At 38.9% G+C, this 21,944-nt stretch overlaps 1 protein-coding gene across 14 annotated transcripts in view; it reads right to left on the bottom strand.

The window, feature by feature from the left end:
• Nucleotides 1–791: 791 nt before the first annotated feature.
• Nucleotides 792–21,944, bottom strand: part of BNC2 (basonuclin zinc finger protein 2) — a 463,421-nt gene continuing 442,268 nt past the window's right edge. For 9 of the 14 annotated variants that reach the window (XM_061132570.1, XM_061132573.1, XM_061132576.1 and 6 more), the window contains 2 exons: nt 21,450–21,515; nt 792–6,390 (listed from right to left, as the gene is read on the bottom strand). In XM_061132570.1, coding sequence (XP_060988553.1) covers nt 5,730–6,390; nt 21,450–21,515 — 727 coding nt within the window. In that variant the 3' untranslated portion in view covers nt 792–5,729. Of the gene's footprint in view, nt 6,391–8,030; nt 8,065–21,449; nt 21,516–21,944 lie in introns of all 14 variants that reach the window. The other 5 variants (XM_061132571.1, XM_061132574.1, XM_061132582.1 and 2 more) reach the window with 4 other exon arrangements.

Below are 21,944 nucleotides of genomic sequence, written 5' to 3'. Positions count from 1 at the left end.
ATATAGAAAAGATTTTTTTTTTTTTTTGCTTGCAGTAAAGGTCAAATGAATTTACAACAACACTTCAGAGGAGAAGAATAAAGATAGTTTTATGACAACTATAGTATGTTACTTCAAAAAAATATATAGCATTATAATGAACGATAATGCTGATCCAATTCAGTGTACTTGTAAAAATGCTTAGTTTTTTTTCTTTAAAACCCCTGTGATTGGGCATTTGAATTTTTTTACAAATGCCAAAAAGATAGTATTTGATGTCCAGTTATTGCCAAATGACCATAAACATCATCTTGTGCAAGATGTGGGATGAATAAGGATGATGGGAGGATACAGGAGAGGATGGGTGTCTGGGCAACAGTGATGTTACATTAACCCACCAGTCAGTTGTACAACTGGATTTACATAATACTAATGGAAAATTACCGTGTACAGTGAGCAAGTCCTGACTATAGGAAAGAGAAATGCCTTTGGGACAGAGCAGATGTGGCCTGATGCTAATATGAGGAAAGCTACCTACCACACATGGTTTGGCCTGAAGGGAAAATGTGAAAGCAGCAAAGTTGCTTTTCTGCTCTGTAGGAAGGTGAATGAGCTCACATTTTGATCAAGAGGTCTTTGCAGCCAAAGAGCAGTACAACCGTGGCTATGGGGGCAAGCCGCAGTCACGATGGAGAAAGAACAGACCTGCGCTGGCAATCATGCCTTTCCACTCAGCACAACTAGGGCTTGGTCTGACCACCAGCCTTTTCTAGGATCTGGTAGACCCAGTGGATCTTGTAGTTTCCTAAGGGACTTCAGCATCACTTCCGCTCCAAAAGTAAGAAAAAAAGAACACCACACCCCCACCCAGCCACTGACTGCCATAGTTGATTCTCCTGACCTGGCTTGGACTTGAGGTATTCCAGGCATCACTCTTGCTTTCCTCCTCCCTTCTCAGACTAGGATTCAGTGAGGCACCTGGTCATGGGGTGCTCTGGGATGCACTGCATGGATCCGCTCCCACCCACTGCTAGGCAGAGTTGCACCGGACGTTTCTCTTGACTGCCTCCTTTCCGTGAGTTCACTATTTTCTTTTCTAGTTATCTTGAAACCAGGACAGGTACGGGTCCTCTACTTAACACCCCTCACTTCACTGTAAAAAACTGTGATTCCCTCCAGTCTCTGTGGCACCTGTCTCCGAAAGCCCTCCATACTTATTTAAACCCCTCCCATTAGAAACACAGAGAATGAGAAGGAGAAGCAAACACCTCTAAATATTCCAAGTCTGGGTGAAATGTAAGTGATTTTTTAAACCCCAAAATTTGTCATAATTTTTGCAAAGCTCAAGAGAAGGAGTGTGTCCATAAGATCAAAGAAAGTATCTTCTGGCTGATTTGTTTCATATGACAGTAGATGTAGCGTGTCTTATGACAATTGACATTTATTTACTTAGTCGATCTAGCCCAACACTAAAGACCAAGTGCAAGTTAGGACTGCTCAGGTCAACGGCTGGCAGTTAGCAGCATGTCCATCTCAATCTGGTTACTGGCTTCTTTCTGTTTTAATTCCCAAGGGCCTCTGTTCTCATTTGCTTGGCACACATGAGGGGTGTGTACAGAGGAAAAGGAACAAAAGGTCACTTTTTATTTGGTGGAAACCTAGTGCATGGTTTCCCCTGAGTAAAATGAGGAGAATGCCTCTGCAACAGCCCCTTCTTGATATATTCAAAGCTTGCCTTTTTAAAAAAATAGCTATATATATAATATATATTATATATATTATATATATACACACACACACTAACAGGCTATTAACCAGTTATGCGCCTTTCTCCTCATACTGGAAGGGCCTGGGAATTCATTACCAAAGAGATTACACTGTAAGGACAGTGGTGTCATTGTGCTAAAAACAATTTCAAAAGAGATGTTTGCCAGCTTTAAAAGGCATCAGCCTGGACTAAGATCTGAAATGCACGGACTTATTTCTATACAATTAATAGCAGAACGAAGAATGTCATGCTTTTTATCACATTTTAAATACCAAATTATTTATTATCTCTCGTTATTCTTGCTCCGGGTCATCCCCCTCCACAACACACAGACAATCCTTAAAGGAGACTAAGCCTTTCTGATCCTTACAAACACATAACTTAAAATGATCAAAACAGAACATTTCAATACCACCTAGCACACATGCATGTTAATAATACTGCCATTTTGTACCTGTGACAGAATGCTGGTTAAAATGAATCAAGTGGGGAAAGGTTGCTTGGATGAAACGCTGCATCCTATTCCTTTCTCAACTGCCCTAGCATGGATGCAGCTGGACAGAGCCTGTGTCACAACAGAAAACTCCTATGAAAAAAGAAATGAGTATGAATGGACAAAGAGGAAGGGCTCAATGGTTAAAATAATGATCACATCATCCTTCCCATTTGCAAATAAGCCTTGGGATCACCATCTTAACTAGATTTAGAGTTAAGTCAAAACACTGCACTCAGGCACACACCCAAGAACAAGCAACACTCTGGGACTAGACGAAATGTACGTTTTTATGATTCTACATCTTATGGACCACTTCTGTCCAATCCCCCTGTCCCTTTTAAGCAATTAGGCTTTAAACTGGAAAATATTATACACCCACTTAAAAGGCCACCATAACATGTGGGCACTTGAGGCACAAAACTAGTAGCAAAGAGGGGAGAGACTTAAAAAGGGCAGGTTGTCCAGGACTCACTGTCATTTATCCAACAAAAGGCAGGTGAACACATTCATGCTTCTGAGCAATGGAAATTCTGCTTGAGAATCTTGTTACTTCTGGGCTTATTCTAAGTGGATATCCACATCAGCCTGGTTTCTGGTGAGTACCAAACACTTGTTCTAAGCCTGGTGCCTTTGTTGTGACCTGCTGACAGCTATGTAATTCACTCATTAGGGCTTTTAGACCTTTTAGTTGACATTAAACAGACTAAGCACTGATTTTGTACAAGCTGAGTTCTAATATCTCAACCCAGAGTGTAACTGTTAAAAATCGCTGAAAGTGTGTTATTTCATAAAAGTGTCACTTGGTCTATGTACACTCACAAAGCTAGTGTTTCCATAACCTTTTGCTGGGATACCAACAAAATATTTTTTCCGCCCTTCTGGAATCAAATCATTTGGTTAATGGAGCAATAGCGCAACACAGAAGGCTAAGAGGACCAAAATGTTTGCAAACAAATTTTCATTATTCTAGTTCAATCTTCCACAAACATACTGTACAGAGTCTTATGTGGTATAAAACAAAGGAAAACATCTCTGTCTATTCAGTTTAACAACACTGAAATAAAGCGACTTTGGGGAATTCAAAGGTACAAGAAAAACAAAAGCGGTTAGCACTAATTCCTCAGCTTTTTTACCGTAAACATTTGTCATTAAAACATAGTGTTTGATATAGTTTCTTTTGTACTGCAAATTACTTTTGGTCTCTCCTCACTGTAGAACAAATGAATTAAATGAACCCCATAGCATCCTCTGAAGGAGATGAAAAGATAAAGCTGCTAGACACATCTAGCTTATCTTAAGATTCCATTGTTTCTGAAATTTTCACACAAAAAAATACTGAAGCCTCAACTTAATGATGCTTATTTTTGGAAAGAATAAATACTGAGGTACAATAAATCCTACAGGACTAACAACAAGAGAAACATATTAACAGTTTCCTTTGGCAAATTTAACGGAAGTGAATGCTGATGTGAACCTAGAAAAAAATAATTACAAAACGTATGAAAAATGGAAATGCCATTAAAAAGTTAAGACAAAGGGAGTAATTCTAACTTTTAGACTGATGAAAGAAATGTTTGAGGCCCTTAAATGCTGAAAAGAAATACATTCTCTTTAAATTATTGTGTCCTGTTTGACAAAATATGCCTTGTTTATCTTTTTCCCCCTCCACTTAAAAAAAAAAAAAAAAAGACAACAAAACAGTCTGCAATGCACACCCTAATGGTTTTGGCTGCAGACTGAATTTGAGTAAATATCATCATTTAGTCAGTATGTTGTGGTAGCTGAGGCTGCCGATGTGGTTAACCAGCTCAGGCAACATGTGTAAACATCGGAAACAAAACAAAACAAAACAAAAAAGGTTCGGAGAACCCTCTCCCTGCGCTTTCTCACTCTCGATTGCTTGGTTTCAGGCTTGCTTTCATTTCTCTCTGACAAATCGCGTGGGGGAGACGCAAAACACTAAACAGTGAGAGATCCTATTTTAAACCCCCTTCTTCTGGCTTCTCAGAAAGGAGTATTGCTTAGTTCAAGTTCAGCACATGTTTGCAAAGCTTCCAAGTACTGCCGCCTCTGCCATTAAATGTCTTTTGATTTTTGTCTATCAAACCGGCCTGAATCTTAGTACTACTTCATAACTTGCGACAAATTACACAGCCACATAACAAACCAACTCAGTTCAGACTTTCTCCCTCTCTTTAATGGAGAAGGGTCAGGTCCTTGCGCATGAGTGTTCAGCTCTTTCACTGTATTCAGCTTTGCTCCGTAGTGAGTAATTTGGGCTTTTGTATCCTGAAATATTATCCTGCCTCTAAAGAATAAATGCCTTGGCTGTTTCACACGCATCACTTTGTTTTCCTTTTATGTAACTTAACATATAAGCAAGAAGGATACAATGTTGATTGTAATAACATTCGGCACTTGAAAGCATCACCAAGTGTTTTTTTTCAAAGCGGTTTTCTGGTGGCCGACAAATTGGCCTGTGGTTATGTTGAGTGACTAATTGTATTTTCTTTTCTGGAAACTTGTGCAAAGTTGGCAGTTTTGTGTTAACACTAATACTTTTGTTTGGCATTTGTGCCCTATACTGACCAGACCATTTTTATACAAGTGAATTTTTTAAAAAAGACACTTACTTGAAGTATGGCAATAGTTTAAGGATAAAAAAGAAGCATGGATATTACACATCCCCTTGTAGTGTATGAAAAAAAGTGCATGACTGGATTTATGTACTAGTACAGGACATTTTAAAAAATCAGATCTGTGCTGTAAGGCATGCCAGCACCTCTTTATCACTATATCTAGCAGGTAGTAAAAACAAGACCATGTTTTTTTTTTTCCTTAAAAAATGTGCATTAATGCTAACATAAATGAATAGAGCTAGCCAGCAAACTATTTTTTTCCTGTATATCTAACAGCTGGATGTAACTGTAAAAATTAAACAAAAGAGTTAAACAACCATCAATACAATTGTTTTACATCATTGGCCTCTCAAGGCTAAATATTTACAGGTGAATCTGCCATGCTTTAATTGAAGATTCTCTCAAAACCTTAAAGTTCACAAAAGACAACTATAAGAAGTTCCTTTTTTGTTTTTGTTCCCCCCCTTTATCTCTTTGCAGGCAACAGTCATAGGTACAACAAATTGTCTCTTTGGAGAGGACCAAAAATTGTTACTCTGTCAAAGTTTGGGCTAGTTGCACGCTTTTATGTGTGTGCGCATGTGTATTTAAAGGGTATTCTGTTTCACCTCCAAATGAAAAGATCTGACTTCTTTCTCAAAACTATAAAGGAAAAAGACAAAAAATTTCAAAAGCACCTAGTGTTTATCTTCTTATATCTAAAGAAAAGAAAATGTGTGTGCCCGCGTGTGTGTGTACACACACGCGGGCACACACACCCTCCCCCAAGTACACTAGCACACACTATGGCAGTTCAGATACATAGGCCATCTGGTGAGAGCTGGCATTTGCAGTGTCCGTTCTGAGACTAATCTACTGCAGTGAAGGGAATGTTTTTGTGGAGATTAGGGTTCTGACTGTGCCGATTCCGGCTTCGCACAGAGGAAAACATCATATTGCAACCGGGGACTTTGCACTTGTGCATCTCTCGCAAATGCACGGTTTTGTAGTGCACCCTCAGCGTCCCCTTGTTGCTGTACATCTTGTGGCAAATGTTACACATGATCCCACCAGTGCTCCCGGACAAGCTGTTGAACATCAGAGACCCTGAAACGTCAGCCCCGAGGCCGCCAGGGAGGGTGGGGGCCTCGGCCTTGTGCGCCGACTCCCCGCTGTCACTCGCCCCGTCAAGGTCATCCAGGAGAATCCCCTCATCGCTGCCGGCGTCGGATTCCCTGGAGGAATGGATGCTGCTGCTGGACTGGAGACTGGAGGTGGTGCTCAGGTCCAGGACCATGTAGTCCTCCGCCATGCCCCTCCCATAGCCGTTCAGGTGGGAGTCTTCCGTCCCCGCGGGAGAGGAGGCGTCTTCCCTGATGTCGAGCCCCAGGGGGTGCTGGGCCCCATAGATCTTCATCAAAAATTCATCCCGGAGGTCCTTGCTAAGGGAGGGCTGTGATGAGTCCAGGCCCATGTCATCGAGTTCTTTGGTCAACAGTTTACGATGCAGATTTATGTTGGCACTGTGTCTAGGAAAACAAGAGGGAAGGGGGGGCGGGGAGGTGTACAGGGAGGGGGGAGGGCGAGAAAAAAGAGAGCATTTTAAAATTGATTCAGTTTCCACCAGGCATCACCGAAGCGCATTCATTGCTAATGACGCTATTGTAAAAAGCAAGCATTTTCCTACATCCTCAGGATTGGGGAGTAAGTGGTAGTGGGGAGTGCAATAAGGGGAGCTCTTCATTAACGTAATTTTTATAAGAGAGTAAAAGTCCTCAACGGAAGGATGAAAGCAAACCCATGCACCTTTTTCTGAATGATTGTTCTGTTCCTTTCACTCTGTAGCAGCATCAGCTGCAGAGAATCTCACAGCAGAGATTTGAAAAAATATACTGAATATGATAAACGAATGGAAACTTTCTGCTTCTCCAAACCAAATAATTTGAATTTACCTAAAAACAGAAGGAAACCCCCTTTTTTCTACAGCGAACACTTTAGAGGTATGAAAAGGATTCCTATTTTTAAAAAAGAGTAAATGGTTTAGATAATTTAGAATTCACTTGACAAAATAAGTTGTTCCCTCTCATCTTCCTCATCTTATTTAAGAAAATAATTTAGCTTAAAAGGTTAGCAATTTATTTAATAAAAAGAGGGTTACACACTATCTTTAATATAAATCCCCTTTTTAAGAATGATTTGGGATCTCAGCTAAATCTAATAGTAAAATACATTTATCTTCAGAAGCTGCTATATTTCAGAGTTAAAAATAATATTTCAAGTAATTCCAAGTTGTAAACTTTAATCTTAAAAAAAGGTGAAAAACAGAAGTTGGTTTAGTACATAAAACCCACCCCCCCCATTAAAAAAAAAAATCACACTCAACAGAAGAAAAAAAAAAAAAAACAACAAAGGGACCAAAAAAGAAAAAAACCCACACACAATAAATACCAAAGAAAAAAAAAAATTCAAGCACAATAATAACACATGGTCCCTCCATTTTAATAACTGGAATCTGTACTTCTTAGGCAAGCAAAACTTAATACTGTACTCACTGAGTGCTTTGCTTGTGTGTATATATATATATATATATATATATATATATACATAAAAGAAAAAAAAAAACAAGATTTGTCCCAGAGCATCCATAGGGATGTCATGATTTACAAAGCCTGATAGGTTATTATCTATCTGAAAACATTGCCTTAGTATTTACATCCCCCATTTATTTTTAAAGTGCCCTTGGGCATATACCTCTCTCCACCTGCAAAGGCTTATGTTTGACAAGTGTCTAAATTGAAGGCTACCTTTCCAAAAAGGAAACCAATAAATAAATACAGATGCATAAAAGCTTCTCAATAATGGTGGAAGCTCTACATCTTGGAGAAGTTAATTGTGATAATAGAAATGACTTTTAAAATGGCCAGGATCAAGTTCGACATACCTGCTGATTATAATTAAAAAGTATGGAAAATCCAAAATGAGTCACACCGTTTGGTGACGAGCATGGCTAATATTTCTTAGAGATGGTTGAGAGGTATGTGCCTCAGAGACAAGAAAGGTGGGAAACCCATTCCACCTTTCCACACAAGACAATATATAGCACTCTGGGTTTGAAGGGGCAGAGGGGCGGCGGCCCCCTCTGCACAGCACTTAGAACGGCTGAGCTTACCTTGTGATAATAAGATCAGCTTTCTAATCTTTTGCTAAATCGATCACAAAAGAAAGCAAGAATGAGAGACAGAGAAAAAGAGAGAGAAGGAGAGAGAGAGAAAACAAATTCACATTCTAGACATCTGGTTTGGAAAAAAAAACTTAAACAATAACATAGGGATTTAAAATGTTCTGATCAAAAAATCATTTTCTGTCATAAGCGATCATCTCATATGCTGTCTTGATGATTTTCAGATCAGCCGCATCATCCAAAAATCATAAATCAAATTAAGATAAACCAAATTCACAGCATCATCGTCATCCATAAATGAGCTCTATACAGATGCATGCAGTGTTGTGGATATGTGAATGATAAACAGAAGTGGTCCCCAGGGTCCCTGCTCTGACAGCCGCGCCCCGTCTCCTTGGTGTCAGATGGCAGATGATTCCAAATGCAGGTTGTTAAGCAGAGTGCAGGAAATGCCTACTGAGAAATCTTTCCCCCTGACATGTGGGTATGACACCACCAGAGTTATTACAAGAATGTGGAAATAGAGTTGCAGTACGTACTATTACTCCATTGATAAAACAACCTGCCAACCATAAGCAGCTTGCAGAATCCTACCCCTCTGTGTATTATTTTTAACACCCTCCCCTCCCTTTCTTAATTTCACAAACACACATTTTGCGATGACTCTAATCTAGAACTCTGCTGCTTCTCACACATCTGCAGCTACCGCTTCCTAGATTCACTGCTGAGAAAGCAGCAGCCAGACACACAGCAGTCACATCAAGACGCACAGAATAAGGAAGAATAAATTAACATGGACAAAAGGACACACGGGTCCCCAGATGGACACATCTTCCCTGAGATGACCTGTGAAATCACACATCTCCACTGTTGTGGTACCAGGAAGAGATGTTTCTCTTCATGTCTCACTCACAGCAATAGAAATCTGTAATCTAATTAGATGAGGTACCAGCCCTCAATATCTGTCAACCAAATGATGTGCAGAAATGTGTAGACCAGCTCTGGCACTCGGTTCAACAGTGTCCCTTTTCCGCTGTCAGCAGTCCTGTTGGCCTCTGCTAATATAATTACATTGACTTTTATTCAATTAAGTGCCATCCTTGCCTTTAAAAAAAAAAAAGCTACTTTATCAATTGATTCAGGTGTAATGCAATAATAAAGATGAACTCAGGGCAGTGCATTAGCTCTGCTGTTCATAACTTCAGTACACGGGTTCATTCGTGGTAGTCGATTTCCATTATGCAACCACAGTTCAAGAGAATTGATTCTTTTATGTTCATTTCTTAATCTATTTCATTTTTGTGTAATAATCCTCCGAAATGCCATATGCAAAATACTAGAATTAGGGATAGGAAGAACATGGAAAGCTTACTGGTTCACTCTCATGGTGGTGGGCTTGGAGCTATTCTAACTTAACTCCCAGTATTACTGGAGTGGAAAGAGGCAAAGCAAGAGGAGAGGAGATAGACTCTTGAGAGAGTCCTGATCCTGTACCTCAGGAGGTTAGCTTTGCCTCCACAGAGTGGACAAAAAGCAGTGCTTGATGTTAACAGAGACCTGGACTCAGTCAATCCAAACCGTGAACTGCCACAGAACACTCTCCGAGGAGAAGACACGAGGACATGGAGTTAACAGCAACTTACAAGTTTACATGGATCAGCAAAACCTAGAGAGGTTAAAAAGAAAAGGAAGATGAAGAGACACAGAAAGAAAAGTCACCAAGAGACTATCAGGTATACGAGGAAGAGGATTCTAAAAAGTGGAAGACGACCAGAGAGTGCCGGATATGGGAGGACCCCCGGCAGAGGAAGCGGTGGGCAGCTGTCTGTGATCAGGAGCAGGACTCCAGAAAGGAACAGAGTTTGAGTTCTCCAGAGATGAGTTTTTCTAGAAAAAAAACCGAATGTTCTGAATATTTGTCTCCAGAAAAGAGGAAAAAATAACCATGAACTAAAGCTGTATTAGAACTTATTATACTTTATAAGAATGTCAGCACTACAAAAGCTGTTTCTATTTGCGTTGATTGGGTATTAGGTAGGTAATACCAATGTGAGGAGGCAGCTTCCTCTTACTGAGAAAGGAAAAAGACTGGGATGAAGACAGAAGATAAGTAGATAAGTAGAGGAAGGAAGGATCTCGTCAAGACAGTAGGCCAAACTGTAGTTCCATGATGGTCACTTTTAAGAACACAAACTATATCTTATGCAACCTCAAGTCTCCTGCTGCTCAAGAAAAATACTGGGTTGACCAAAAAGTTCATTTGGATTTCCCCATCACATCTGATGGAAACACTCTAACTTTTGATCAACCCAATACTTTGCACATGGGACATAATTAAAAGTGCATTTATTTGACTTCAATCAGTAATAGGCAGAGTCTTAAACTTTCCCCAAAACAAATTATAGAAGTGAAAACAATGATCCCAGGACTGGAAACATGTACCTAAAGATTTAAGAAAAGACACAGATAATATAGCAGAGGATAATCCTGACCCACTCACACCCCACTGTGGTGCAAGGTAACGCTACATAACTAGGGGATGACACAGTCCTATAACTTGGGCAATGCTTAGAACCACAAACGTTTCTTCTGACCTCTGCACTCACTCCTACTATTTCTGTACTGAGTTTACCAAAGCCTCTTGAAAACTAAGAGCACCTTTAAAAGCAAAAGGTAATGAAGCTTATATGACATAAAAGAGGTCATGAAACCAGACTTACTATTTGAAATGCTTAGTGGGAGCACTCTAACTAGATAAAAGTGGACTACCACTCATTTTTGGTTTCTTCAACGAAAACAAGTCAATTATATCTCAGTTAAAAAAAGAAAATTTTAGCGTGCAACCACGGAAGACAGCAAATCCAACAGTCAAGTAAATGCAAACACCCGTTAGAGAAAGTCAGTCCTGTCTTGAGCTTTTCTTTCCTCACATTTCCCTTTCTAAGCTGGTTCAAATACCTAGTTCAACTTAATGCAATGTTTAACCATAAAAAGAAAAAAAAAAAATAAGCACACTGAAAAAGTGTTTTGAGATTTTAACTTTGGTTTTGAGATACAAATAAGAACTTTTTTGAAAAATAAGAATCTCATGACCAAGTTAGAAAATCAAAACGTGGCCATGAAACTGAATTAAGCTATAGGTTACATAAGAAGCCCAATCTAACCTTAATTCTTAATCAGTTCTGAGCCATCCTAAACTTACTGAACTGAAACAAAATACTTGATAATTAATTGCAGTGCCCCAGGTGAAGTGGAACCGAGGCTCCATTTTGGCCTAACTTTTGCCTTTATTTTTTCTGCTTATCTTTGCCACTTCACACACATGCACATACGTCAAATTGTCCAGAATGATCACAGTGAAGTATACACAGCAGATAGCGCCACATATAAATAGTGTATGTGTGTTTTTATGTATGTATATGGGCATACATAAATTTATATTCAACCTGTAATATAAAATATAAAATCTGGATGCCGGGTTTGAGTGTATTGTTGGACAGAGTCAATATTCCTGATTGGAAATGTAAATCTGCTCTCCAAATCCACAGAAATGAAAAGTTAAAACTTTTGTGCCTTATTTATTCTCTTATCTAGATTGCCATGACACTACCTGTTGTCCTGAATGCCTCAAAAATATTTGTATTCCCATTTATTGATGGTGGTACACTTATAGCCCTGTGAAGTCACGATATTTTTGATAGTATATACATTTTTGCAAAATGAGCGGGTGCTCTCTAAGGTAGTATTTAAAGATTTTCTCCAAAAGATCTGAAAACCATTCCCAGCTCAGGAAATTCAATGTAAAATTTTAGTGAACAATGCTCAGCCCCTCCCACCCCCCAAAAGTACAGAAGTATATGATAAATGCAAGAAACAAAAGCTAAGCAAATTCTTGCAAATTAAAAGTATGAAATCCAGTCCCTTCAATCCCTTTCAATATAAAACAAATCATCCATACTGGTCACGCAGACAGTTCTCTCTCCATTCAAATTATTCACTTGAAGATAAGCTCCCACCAAACTCTTTAGGGGTTTAGCTAATTTACTGCACAGATACGGCACGTCTGTTGTAATAACAGGTAGGATGTATTGGGGTCGACCATTTATCAGAATTAGACTTCTTTTCTCAATTCACAGTGAATTATGCTGCCTACATGACTCCCCTCTCTCAGAGCCTGCCATCCCCTTACGGCCCCTAATGTGGCAGGCAAACCAAATTGACAGTCTCATCTTGTCAACAAGGGGCGATTCTCCTGAGAAGCCATTTAACTTTGCCGAGGAAGCAATGTATTAATGTGCCTGTCCCAGGAATGTTAATCATCTTCAAGCTTCCGACCTAACTTTGACGTGAACGAAATCACCAAATTTGTTTACTAAATGAATCGTAATATGCTAATAAGAAAGCATGACATATATGGAAAAGCCAAACAGATGGTTTGTTTACTCCACTTTGCAACTTTATAAATGTTGTAACTCTGAAGATGTTAGTGAGAATTATTGGTTTGCTGGCAGAGGCGAACGTGTCTCTCGCATACTAAATCTGGCACTACGGCTACAAAACAATTTGTCATTGCTGTGGAATGCATAAAAAATGTTAATGTAGTGATGGCATTTGGGAAGGCAGATTGGTGGATGGAAAATGTCTATGCTGGATGCTCAGGTTAAGTGCAGAATTGATATCCAACACTGTTCCCTAACCATTTTACTTCTGAGCTGTATCTGACACATCGAGGCTTCTCGAGGGTGCTGATTATTCAATAGATAACCTGTTGCGCTGTAATGTGAGACGTGTGTTACACTGTGAATAGGATTATGTTTTCACAGCATTTGGAAAATTTCTCAATCAGGCAGCTCATATGGTGCTCAGCTTACTACTACTGTTGGGTAAAAGAAAGCAAAGCCATTCACCCTGGCATCTTTTAAGGACTTGAATAAAATCTGAGCTACAATTTTGAGATTTATATTTACCCTGGATGAACTAACTCTCCAGTTTTCCATCCGATGTTTTATCATCTTATACAAAGAGTTCCGAAGATCTATTTCCAAAACAGTAAGAATGCATTTTTCTCTTGACATTCAAATTTCTTCTCCTATTTAAAAATAAGCTTTCTTTTCTAATGTGTACAACATGGGACATCAGTTTCTTTCTGAGGTCTTTTTCAAAGGAAATACTTCCTAACTATCCAAGAAGGTTTTATATCATTAAAACAATTTGTGATCTTTTAAAAAGAGAGCATTAGGGATGTGCGAGTTCCCCAGGGGACAGGATTTTGTAGGCAATATTATAATTGAGCTACAGCCTTATCTAGAATTCTGTGTTGAAAATGAAACTATTTAAGACACATGAGCAAAAAGAATGCACAAAAGTCTAATGTCTTTGGTTAAATGGTGTCAAAACTACCAACAGAAAAACTTCAGTTAAGCAACCAGCAACACAACTATGCTACCTTTCAATGTTTAGAAACATTCAGATTTTTCTGAAATTCTTTTTACTCCTGATTCACACAAGCATAGCCATAGAAGCAGAATTCTGTATGAGAGAGGTACTTACTGCTTCCAATACCATTAACCACTTCCCCCAACTTCTTAGTCCTATATATACATATTGAGACCACCACGCATCTTGTGGGATTCACCTGGTGTATCACCATAGAGTGAAATTTCTACCAGTCTGCCGAAGAGAAACGAGAGCAAAGCAAGCTAAAGAAACCTCTGACTTCATCTTTTTGCCCAAGGATCATTCTGGAGCAAGAAACATTAGCGGCTATCCCAGCCTGGCGCATCTCTCTCATTTGAAACATCTCCTCGTTCCTGACCAACAAAGAAAATTTCAATAAAGTACTTTTACTGGTTTAACAACAGTGAGCTCTTGGGATTGTCAAAGTGCTAAGCCTTTTCCAAGGAGAGAAGAAATCAGCAGCTCAAATATAATTAACCTTCCATTCTCAATGCAAACTGCCACGCACAGGAGCTCTGCAGTCTATTAGCGAAGTTATAATGGCCAACAGGCAGAAGCGAAATTGGTCAAAAAGTTGGCTGCTGCTGTCATATTTTTGGAATTATGATTAATGGCACTAATAATGTGGATGATTACTGATATGTGTATCTCCAGCAGTTTATCATATTGCTCTGGCTGCCTACGTCCACAATAAGCAGGATGCTATCATTTACCTCTTTATTGAAGGCAATCCTTCTCTTGAAGGAGCATATTCTAATTACTTCGTAATGTTTTATGTCTTAAACATTTTGCAGCTCTGGACCTTGCCAACTGCTTCATGTCTACCATTGATTAATTACTGAATGTTTAATCAAAATTTAGAACCTAATGTAGTCATTTATGAGCACGCTGCAGTGCCAAAGTAGTTAGGCTCTGCTCCCAAGTTTGGGGAGTGCTGGGTTAAAAATCAAATCCCAGCCAGGCATGAGGATCCAAGAATTTCACCTTGGGTGCTCTGAGGTTGCCAATTCCATCTCTGCTGATGAATGGAAGGTAATCTAACTACAGGGTAAACAGCATCTTTACCTCCCCTCTCCCCACTGGATCTCTCTTTCCCTGTTCTCCTGATTCCCGAATCAACAGAGCACTGCTGACTGCTTGCTTCTGAGTGCAAGAAGGTTCTTGTGAAAACCCATCTCAAGAACATAGCTTTGAAGTGGTTAAACAAGTGAAAAATAATTTGCTGGGACAAATACATAAGTTTTTTTTTTTTTAATGTGGATTTTTTATGGTACTGTCATACAACCATTCACCGTTGAAGTTAAGTGTTTTTTTAATACCATTACTGAACTGCTGAAATGGATGCTAATATAGCTTGGAGTGCTAATGTCAAGTCCTGGTAATAAAAAAGACAGACTGCTGAATGAAATAATTTCAAGTAAAAAATAGAACAAAAGTGCTCTCTCTCTTGCTCTCTACTTTTATTGAATTGGGACTGACTGAGCCAATTGCTTTAGAAGTCTGTAAAACACAATTACTAGTGAGCGGACTGACCCCCCAGTGCCCCCTTGGTGACAGAGTGGACTAAAAAGCCAGCAGAGTTTGAGCGGCTCCCCTCAGCTGGCCATCAGACCCATGAGGCTTACTTCTGAAGGTCTGTTGTTCTCATCGCCCAGATCTGTCTCTTCTGACTGAAAAAAATCTTATTTCCCATCCATGTGCTAAAGTAACTTCATACATCATTTCCCAAGAGGAAGATGTCTACTCTGGCAATTAAGGATGATCTGTCTTTTGATATTCTTATTTATGTGGTTGTTCACATATAAACACACATATACTTTATGTGGATACATTTAGATGAGAATGTTAGCATAATTTCTGAATAGCTGGCAATAATTCCAATTGATATATGCAATAGCAAACTGGAGGCATCACTTACGTATGTTCAGGTTAGAAACACAGTTTTTTTTTCTTGTTTTTTTTTTACTAAGGTAAAGTCAAAATAATTAGAGCAAGCAAGAAAAAGAATTAAACTAGAAGTAGGTAACATTTTCCCCCCTTGTTAATAAAAGAAGTAATAAACTCCATAAAGTACTAGAGTTAAGATCACTAACACTTCAGGCCTAACAGCTTTTTACCAGGAATTTACAACTCCTGTTTTAATTCAAGCCGCTTGCATTAGGACATAAAATCTAGGTATTTTTTAAAAAGTGTAGCTTTCTGTTAAGTAACTGAAGAAAAATTGTCCTTTCCTGAAAAGCATTCTTTTTTCCTCTTTCTCAGCTTGCTTCTCTCTCACACATGCACACACACACACATCTTGGCACTCAAGAATCAAAGTTAATAAATCCTTTTTTTATGACATTGTAATTTTTTGGCAAGTGTAAACTCCTTTCATATTCTGCCACATTCATTTATTTGAAGCTTGTGGGAGTCTTACGGCAAAAACATTAAATTATTTCTGAGAAGGCTTTTAAAAAACAGAAAAAAGAAACCCTTTCTAGCCCAACCTTCACAATGAAATTTCAACAGAGAAAGAAAAGTCTGTCTCCTTAGCACAACAACAACAACAAATCACTCAGCAAGAAAGGGCTGGTAGAAGCCTCTTACGGTATGGAGAACCCATCTTTGCAGGAAGGATACAAGCAAATACTAATAAGTGTGTGAAGTCTCATAACCTGCTTCCAGGTGAGAAATGGCCTTTTTTATTTGTTTTAAAAAAGAAAAGACTATCTACAAAAACAAATACTTAGAATGAATCATTGTAAGAAAGAATGAGATCAAAGAAGTCTATCAGGGGATCAGACAGGTGGTGGGAGACCCAAGGGAGACAGAAATCATGAAGATGACCCTTTCAAAGTGGTGCCATCCTGAAAATTACCAACTATGCATGCAGTATGTACATGCTGATCTAAATGCTGTTTCTGCCTGGATTTTCAGGTTCCCGATGGAGAGAGTAGTAGCTCATTCCTTTTGAGGGAAGGTAGGAATACAGTGTATAAGGAAGCATTGCATTTACACAGTGGAAGTTATGTAGCCACAAGAGATTTAATGGTACTCTCATCAAGAGAAATTTGTAAGAACTTTGTATCATGGACAGGAAGTCCTTTGCTCGCCATTAAGCTTTGTTGTCTAGTTGGTAGGCAGTTTGGTGGAAGTGATTGGTGTACTTCTTGGGCTGGAGGAGTGAAAGGTCAGCAGAGGCTTAAATGAGCTTGTCTTACATCCAGCTGGGCCAGCAGGAGGTCATTAGGAAGATCCGAGGCTCATGGTAGGCTTGACAGAGTCTCTCCCCATGATACAAGGAGGCCGTTTTGCTCACTGCTCTTCTCCCAGGATTTAAAAAGAACCCCAGAGACAGGAATGACACCGAAGTTTATCTTACTACCAAAGTTTCGCTTGAGGAGGACACAACTAGCAATTACTCAGAAGGGGAAATTTATTTTGTTTGTTTGCCTTTGATGGAAAGTAATGGAGATAAGTACAAAAGACCTATTGATCTCCTGGCTGTATTGTGAAACCAAAAAGAGCAACAGAGGGGGAAAAAAATGTCTTCCTTTAAAAGTCAGAGGACCCATGCGACTTTACCTTTCAAAAGAATTCTGGTAAAGGAGAGCTGCAGTTTGGGTGGCAAAAAATACAGGAAATGAAAAGGCTGATGCCTTAAAGTGTTCTCTTCTCGTACTTGGAGAAGATTAACACACTGTTTGACAGCTAATTGTATTAGGGCAAATACACTAATGGTTATCTTAAATTGGTGCTAAGTGGCTCATTTCTTGGCGGTATTGCCTGGTGAAATCATATGCATTTATTGAAAATTTCTCTTTGGAAACTTACAGAGAACTTTTCTAAGCACAGAATGATGGGAAAAATGGATGTCGCTGCTGGGAAGGTGATAACAGGAGACAGGTAGCATGTTTTTGCATCTTCACCTCTGCTGTTAATGTATGCAGTGACTCGTCAGAGGTAGCTTATGTTAATTTATTCCCGCACACCTGTACAGGGCTGGAAGTCAGGTAATCAAACAAGCAAAAACTATACATCTCTGCTTTTTAGCTACGGCTACCCAGAGGCCTATATAGGAACAAATGTAGTTCTGGAGACATCAGCAGGTTTTAATAAACCAAATACAGATGTCTTACTTCATACAAATCAAGAAGTTTACATGTTTTAAATCTGGACGGATTTAAGTAGCAATCAAAGAGAAGGTTTCCACTTGGCACCAATGGTTGCCTCATATTTATTTATAAATCACCCTAAGCAAATATTATTTTGTTTCTAAATTTATTCATGGGGCTGAATCACCTTTCCTACACCTTGAAGATCAAACATAATGCTTACCTTTCTGATAAAATTCAAGACAAACTGTAGCAATGAGTGGCCACTATTCTCAGAGGGAAGAGAGGAACAAAGATGGTAAAATTCATGTTAAGATGAAAAACAGATTAAATATTTCTTTCTATACAGACCATCTAGTTTCTGTGGACAAAGTCTTCATTATAGTTGAGGGAGTTTTAAAACAGCCAATCACTGAAACAGATATAAATAGATTTTTAACATACTAGCAAATGATAAGGAATTCAGCAGAAGAGGACACAGGGGGTTTTATTTTTTGGAATAAAAACCAAATGTAATTTATAAATGGGATTCCCTAATATACAGATGATCCATGGCCACTCAGCCCTCCTGGGGATCAAAATACCAGACAGAGGATGAGAAATGACCGAAGAAAGCCAGGGCCAACCAACTCTATGATACTCTTCAAGATAATGTCCTTAATGAAGACTGTAGGTTCTAGCCCAGTTAGAATTCTTCTTCCCAGGGAGTATTTTCATAGGTATACTTCAAAACCTAGTGTCAGCTTTGCTTTCCCTGACAGAAGAATATCTTAGCAGAAAAATCAAGGGACAAACAAGAAAGAAGTACAGGTGTCTAGTGACTGTCGGGTGTAACATTACACACTCCTATCAGTATTCACTTAAATATCAGCCATCGCCTTATAGTTCTGTGGTTCTTTACAGGGAAAGTAATTTACATTGTGCTTCTAAAACTCAGAATAAAAATTACCCTGACAGTCACCTAGTGACCAGACGAATTGGAGTTTGTGCATATTAGCTTGCTGTGTGTCATTAGTATGGAATGGTCCTCCTTGCTTTCAAATTTATTAAACTCACACTCATTCACAAACGCATAGAAAGGACACTTCTGACACTTAGAATCCTCAGCCCTCACAAACCTTGCTTGTGCCCCACTCTCTCTCTCATGTCCCTTTTGGCGACTTCACACAAAGAATATTGTTTTTCAAAAAGGCTTCAATCTCATCTTACAAGACCTAGAAAGATGCTAAGCAAAGACATGGACAACTCTGCTAACTAGCTGCCAAATGTAACACACAGCATTTACCATCTTTCTACTTCCATCCTGCTGACTGCTTGTCTGAGGCCAAACATACAACTCCCTCAGATACAACCATCTTGGAAGAAGCCAAGGAAGACCTGTTTCTCACTCCTGTAAAGTGTTCTAAGCCCAAAGACAAGAAGGCTACTTTCATAAATAGAAGGAAGAGGGTTTATTCTGTTAGTTTTATCACAGGTAAACCCCTTGCATACTTCGACCCCAACTCAAAATGCCTTCTAATGCTGTTTGCACAAGGAAGATGTTGTAGAGTCCAGGATGGATGAATCGAGACTCTGGGGAGAGGAGAGAAATGGACGCAAGGACAGCAGGATTAAAGACAAAGGAGGATTTCTGTTTGGGAAGGTGTGTTGGCTCAGAGAAAGGTAAGAAAACTTAGCCTAGCTTCATAGTGAACTGAAAAGGGAAAAAGCAGGGACATAAAATTCCTGGAGTTCTTGTGACTGAAACAGTAAAAGTGAAGAGACAAGGGAAGAGAAGTCTACTGGGTAGATTTGAGATGTGAGGCAGAGGCTTTGTGAATAAGGAGATCAAATTACAGGTCAACATTAGTTGATGACAATGAAACAGGGGTACAGTTATAGTGCAGTTATGTTTCCTGAGATGCAGAAGAGGATGATATTCAATGGCATCCCTGCTTTTGCTTATTTGGTGGTAGCTATGCTCATATATTAAGTCATAGACTCAACAAGGATGAACACGCTTCTTATTAAAAAAAAGTTGAAGTATCAAAGTTTATGCTAAGTGTTTACCCTGAGGTCAAAAGATTTGAGGACTCTTGAAAAGCAAAGTTTCAAGTGAGGATCAGAAGACTTTCTTGTACAGTACTTTTTTTTTTTTTCCCAATTTGCTTTTTATTGTGTGTGACAAAATTCCAAAATTAAAAAGATTTGGCGTGACATGCTATTTCACCCATATGAAATGTAATCACCTGTCTTCTGGGGTTTGCAATCTCTTGGGAGACTGCACATACGTGGGAGAATATCTGTATTATGCTTCCCACCTGGAATATCCTATATCCTAGTAATGCTGGGCAGTGGCCTCAACTTGTATATGGAGGGTCACCCATGGAACGCTCAATCCTTAGAATAAAATTAGAGACTGAAATATTCTGCTGCTATCAGTAAATGTTTTTCCTCAGACAAACCACCCTCTCCACAGTACTTCCTTACAGTGGGGCATAAAAACAGCGCTTGTGTTTTCTAGTGGCTTGATGTAAATGAAAGCACCAGGCTTTGGGTGCTGTAGCCTTTGGTCCCAGAGCCATTTATTTGAGTGTTATGACTTGCAGTATTTTCAGCAAACCAACTAAAACTGTGATAGGAATTCATGCAAATAAGCTTAAATTTTGGCTTGTCTTCAAACACTCCATTTCCATAAATATTTTATGTGGTTTTTCATGAGTCTTTTATTTTTGTTAAAAAAAAAAAAATCCAATGCATTAACCTCATTATCACAAGTGCACTATTTCAAATGTAAAAGAATGAATATTATTTACAAACGTGGGGGGGATGGATATAGTATTATATTTTATTATTCAAAGTCTAGCTATCTTAACTGCTATATTTTGGGATTGTCAATGATAACTTGGAACTGAAAAGAACTCTGTGACCATAAAACATTTTTACAGAACAAGGTAAATGGAGTTGGGGGGAGGGAATTTTTTAAGATAGATTTCTCTTCAAAGCATGTTTTGAATTGTATGAAGAAAGCCACTGAATTTTTTCTCAGAGATTTTGCTTTTCATGCATTGGGTCCCTTGTATTTTAGTAGAAAGGAAAAAGTATTTTCTTCTTTTATTTTTAAGAAGACTGAACTTTTAAATATGGAAAAAAACATTCTAGAGGCAGATCACTACTTTTCAGTGTACTTCTATTATATGTTACTTTATCAAACAATTCTACCCATCAGGGAAACACTAGAATTTGGGTGGTAGCTATTTGGAAACTTCCTAGTTAATACTGTTTCTTCTACATATATTGATTTTTACCATGTAAAAAATTTTCTCCAGATACATTATTAAAAGACAATGTAAAACCAAAAACTGCATTTGCTATAATGGGATGAACTAACTGTGTGACTCTTGTTAGGCTGGTGTATAATACTCTGCTCATAAGCTTATCTCCACAAGAGGAGGACAATTGTGTTACTCCACCAGTGACCACCTTAACACATTCCTTTTATATTACATTTTCTTTAAGATTGAAAAAGAACACTGTAGGTTTAGAACCAGCTGCTTCTGTTTAAGCCCAACTGTTTCAGAGCCACAGCTACATACCTAAGGTGTGATGTCATCTGAAGGCTGGACATAATATATTCTAACTGATCCTCAAAGTATATGCATGTCTCCCCTTCTATGCATAATTCCCATGACAGACTATATTTTAGAGATGTGCTCAAAGATATTGTGAAGTTGAAGTAACCCACAATCGTCATAACATTTCCCCGTATCAACAATTACTTTGGTCCCATTTTCTTCTGATGTATCTACAACTCTTAAAGAATTCATGGATACACTAAATACTCATGTAAGAACGATAACATTTCTGGTTATACCTACGCAGATGCAGGCTGTCTCGATGTCCTGGACCTATGGTTCTTTCCATCCGTAAATTTCTGTTTCTATATTGGATAAATACGTGTGTATGAAGATAATATATTGATTTAATTATAAAGCCACAAGGCAAAGCAGAAATATATATAACAGAAGCTGCAGCTTCTAAGTGAAGGTTCATGGGAAAGCAGGGAACTGTGTACACAGTTAACTTATTCACACCTAGATGCATGGAAACACACACGCACATACACACACACAGAGCACAGAGAAAAATGGCGTGCATTACTGAGTAAGATGGCATATGATTCTGCATGCTTAACCAGAACAAGCACCGACTGCAACAATCCTTCACGAGCATGGCAGCCTGGGGATCACGCGGTCACTGTGGACAGTCTTTACAGTGCATCGAAAACATCTAAGTTGGATTTTTTTTTTTAATGTGTCAAGTCCACCATGACTGGCACCCTCCACCCCCCCAGCAGGAGCAGCCAATG

This window comes from Dama dama, chromosome 29, assembly GCF_033118175.1.
Source record: "Dama dama isolate Ldn47 chromosome 29, ASM3311817v1, whole genome shotgun sequence".
Lineage (NCBI taxonomy): Eukaryota > Metazoa > Chordata > Mammalia > Artiodactyla > Cervidae > Dama > Dama dama.
The sequence above is the reverse complement of the archived record's forward strand: the minus strand, read 5'-3'. Positions and strand labels throughout refer to the sequence as shown.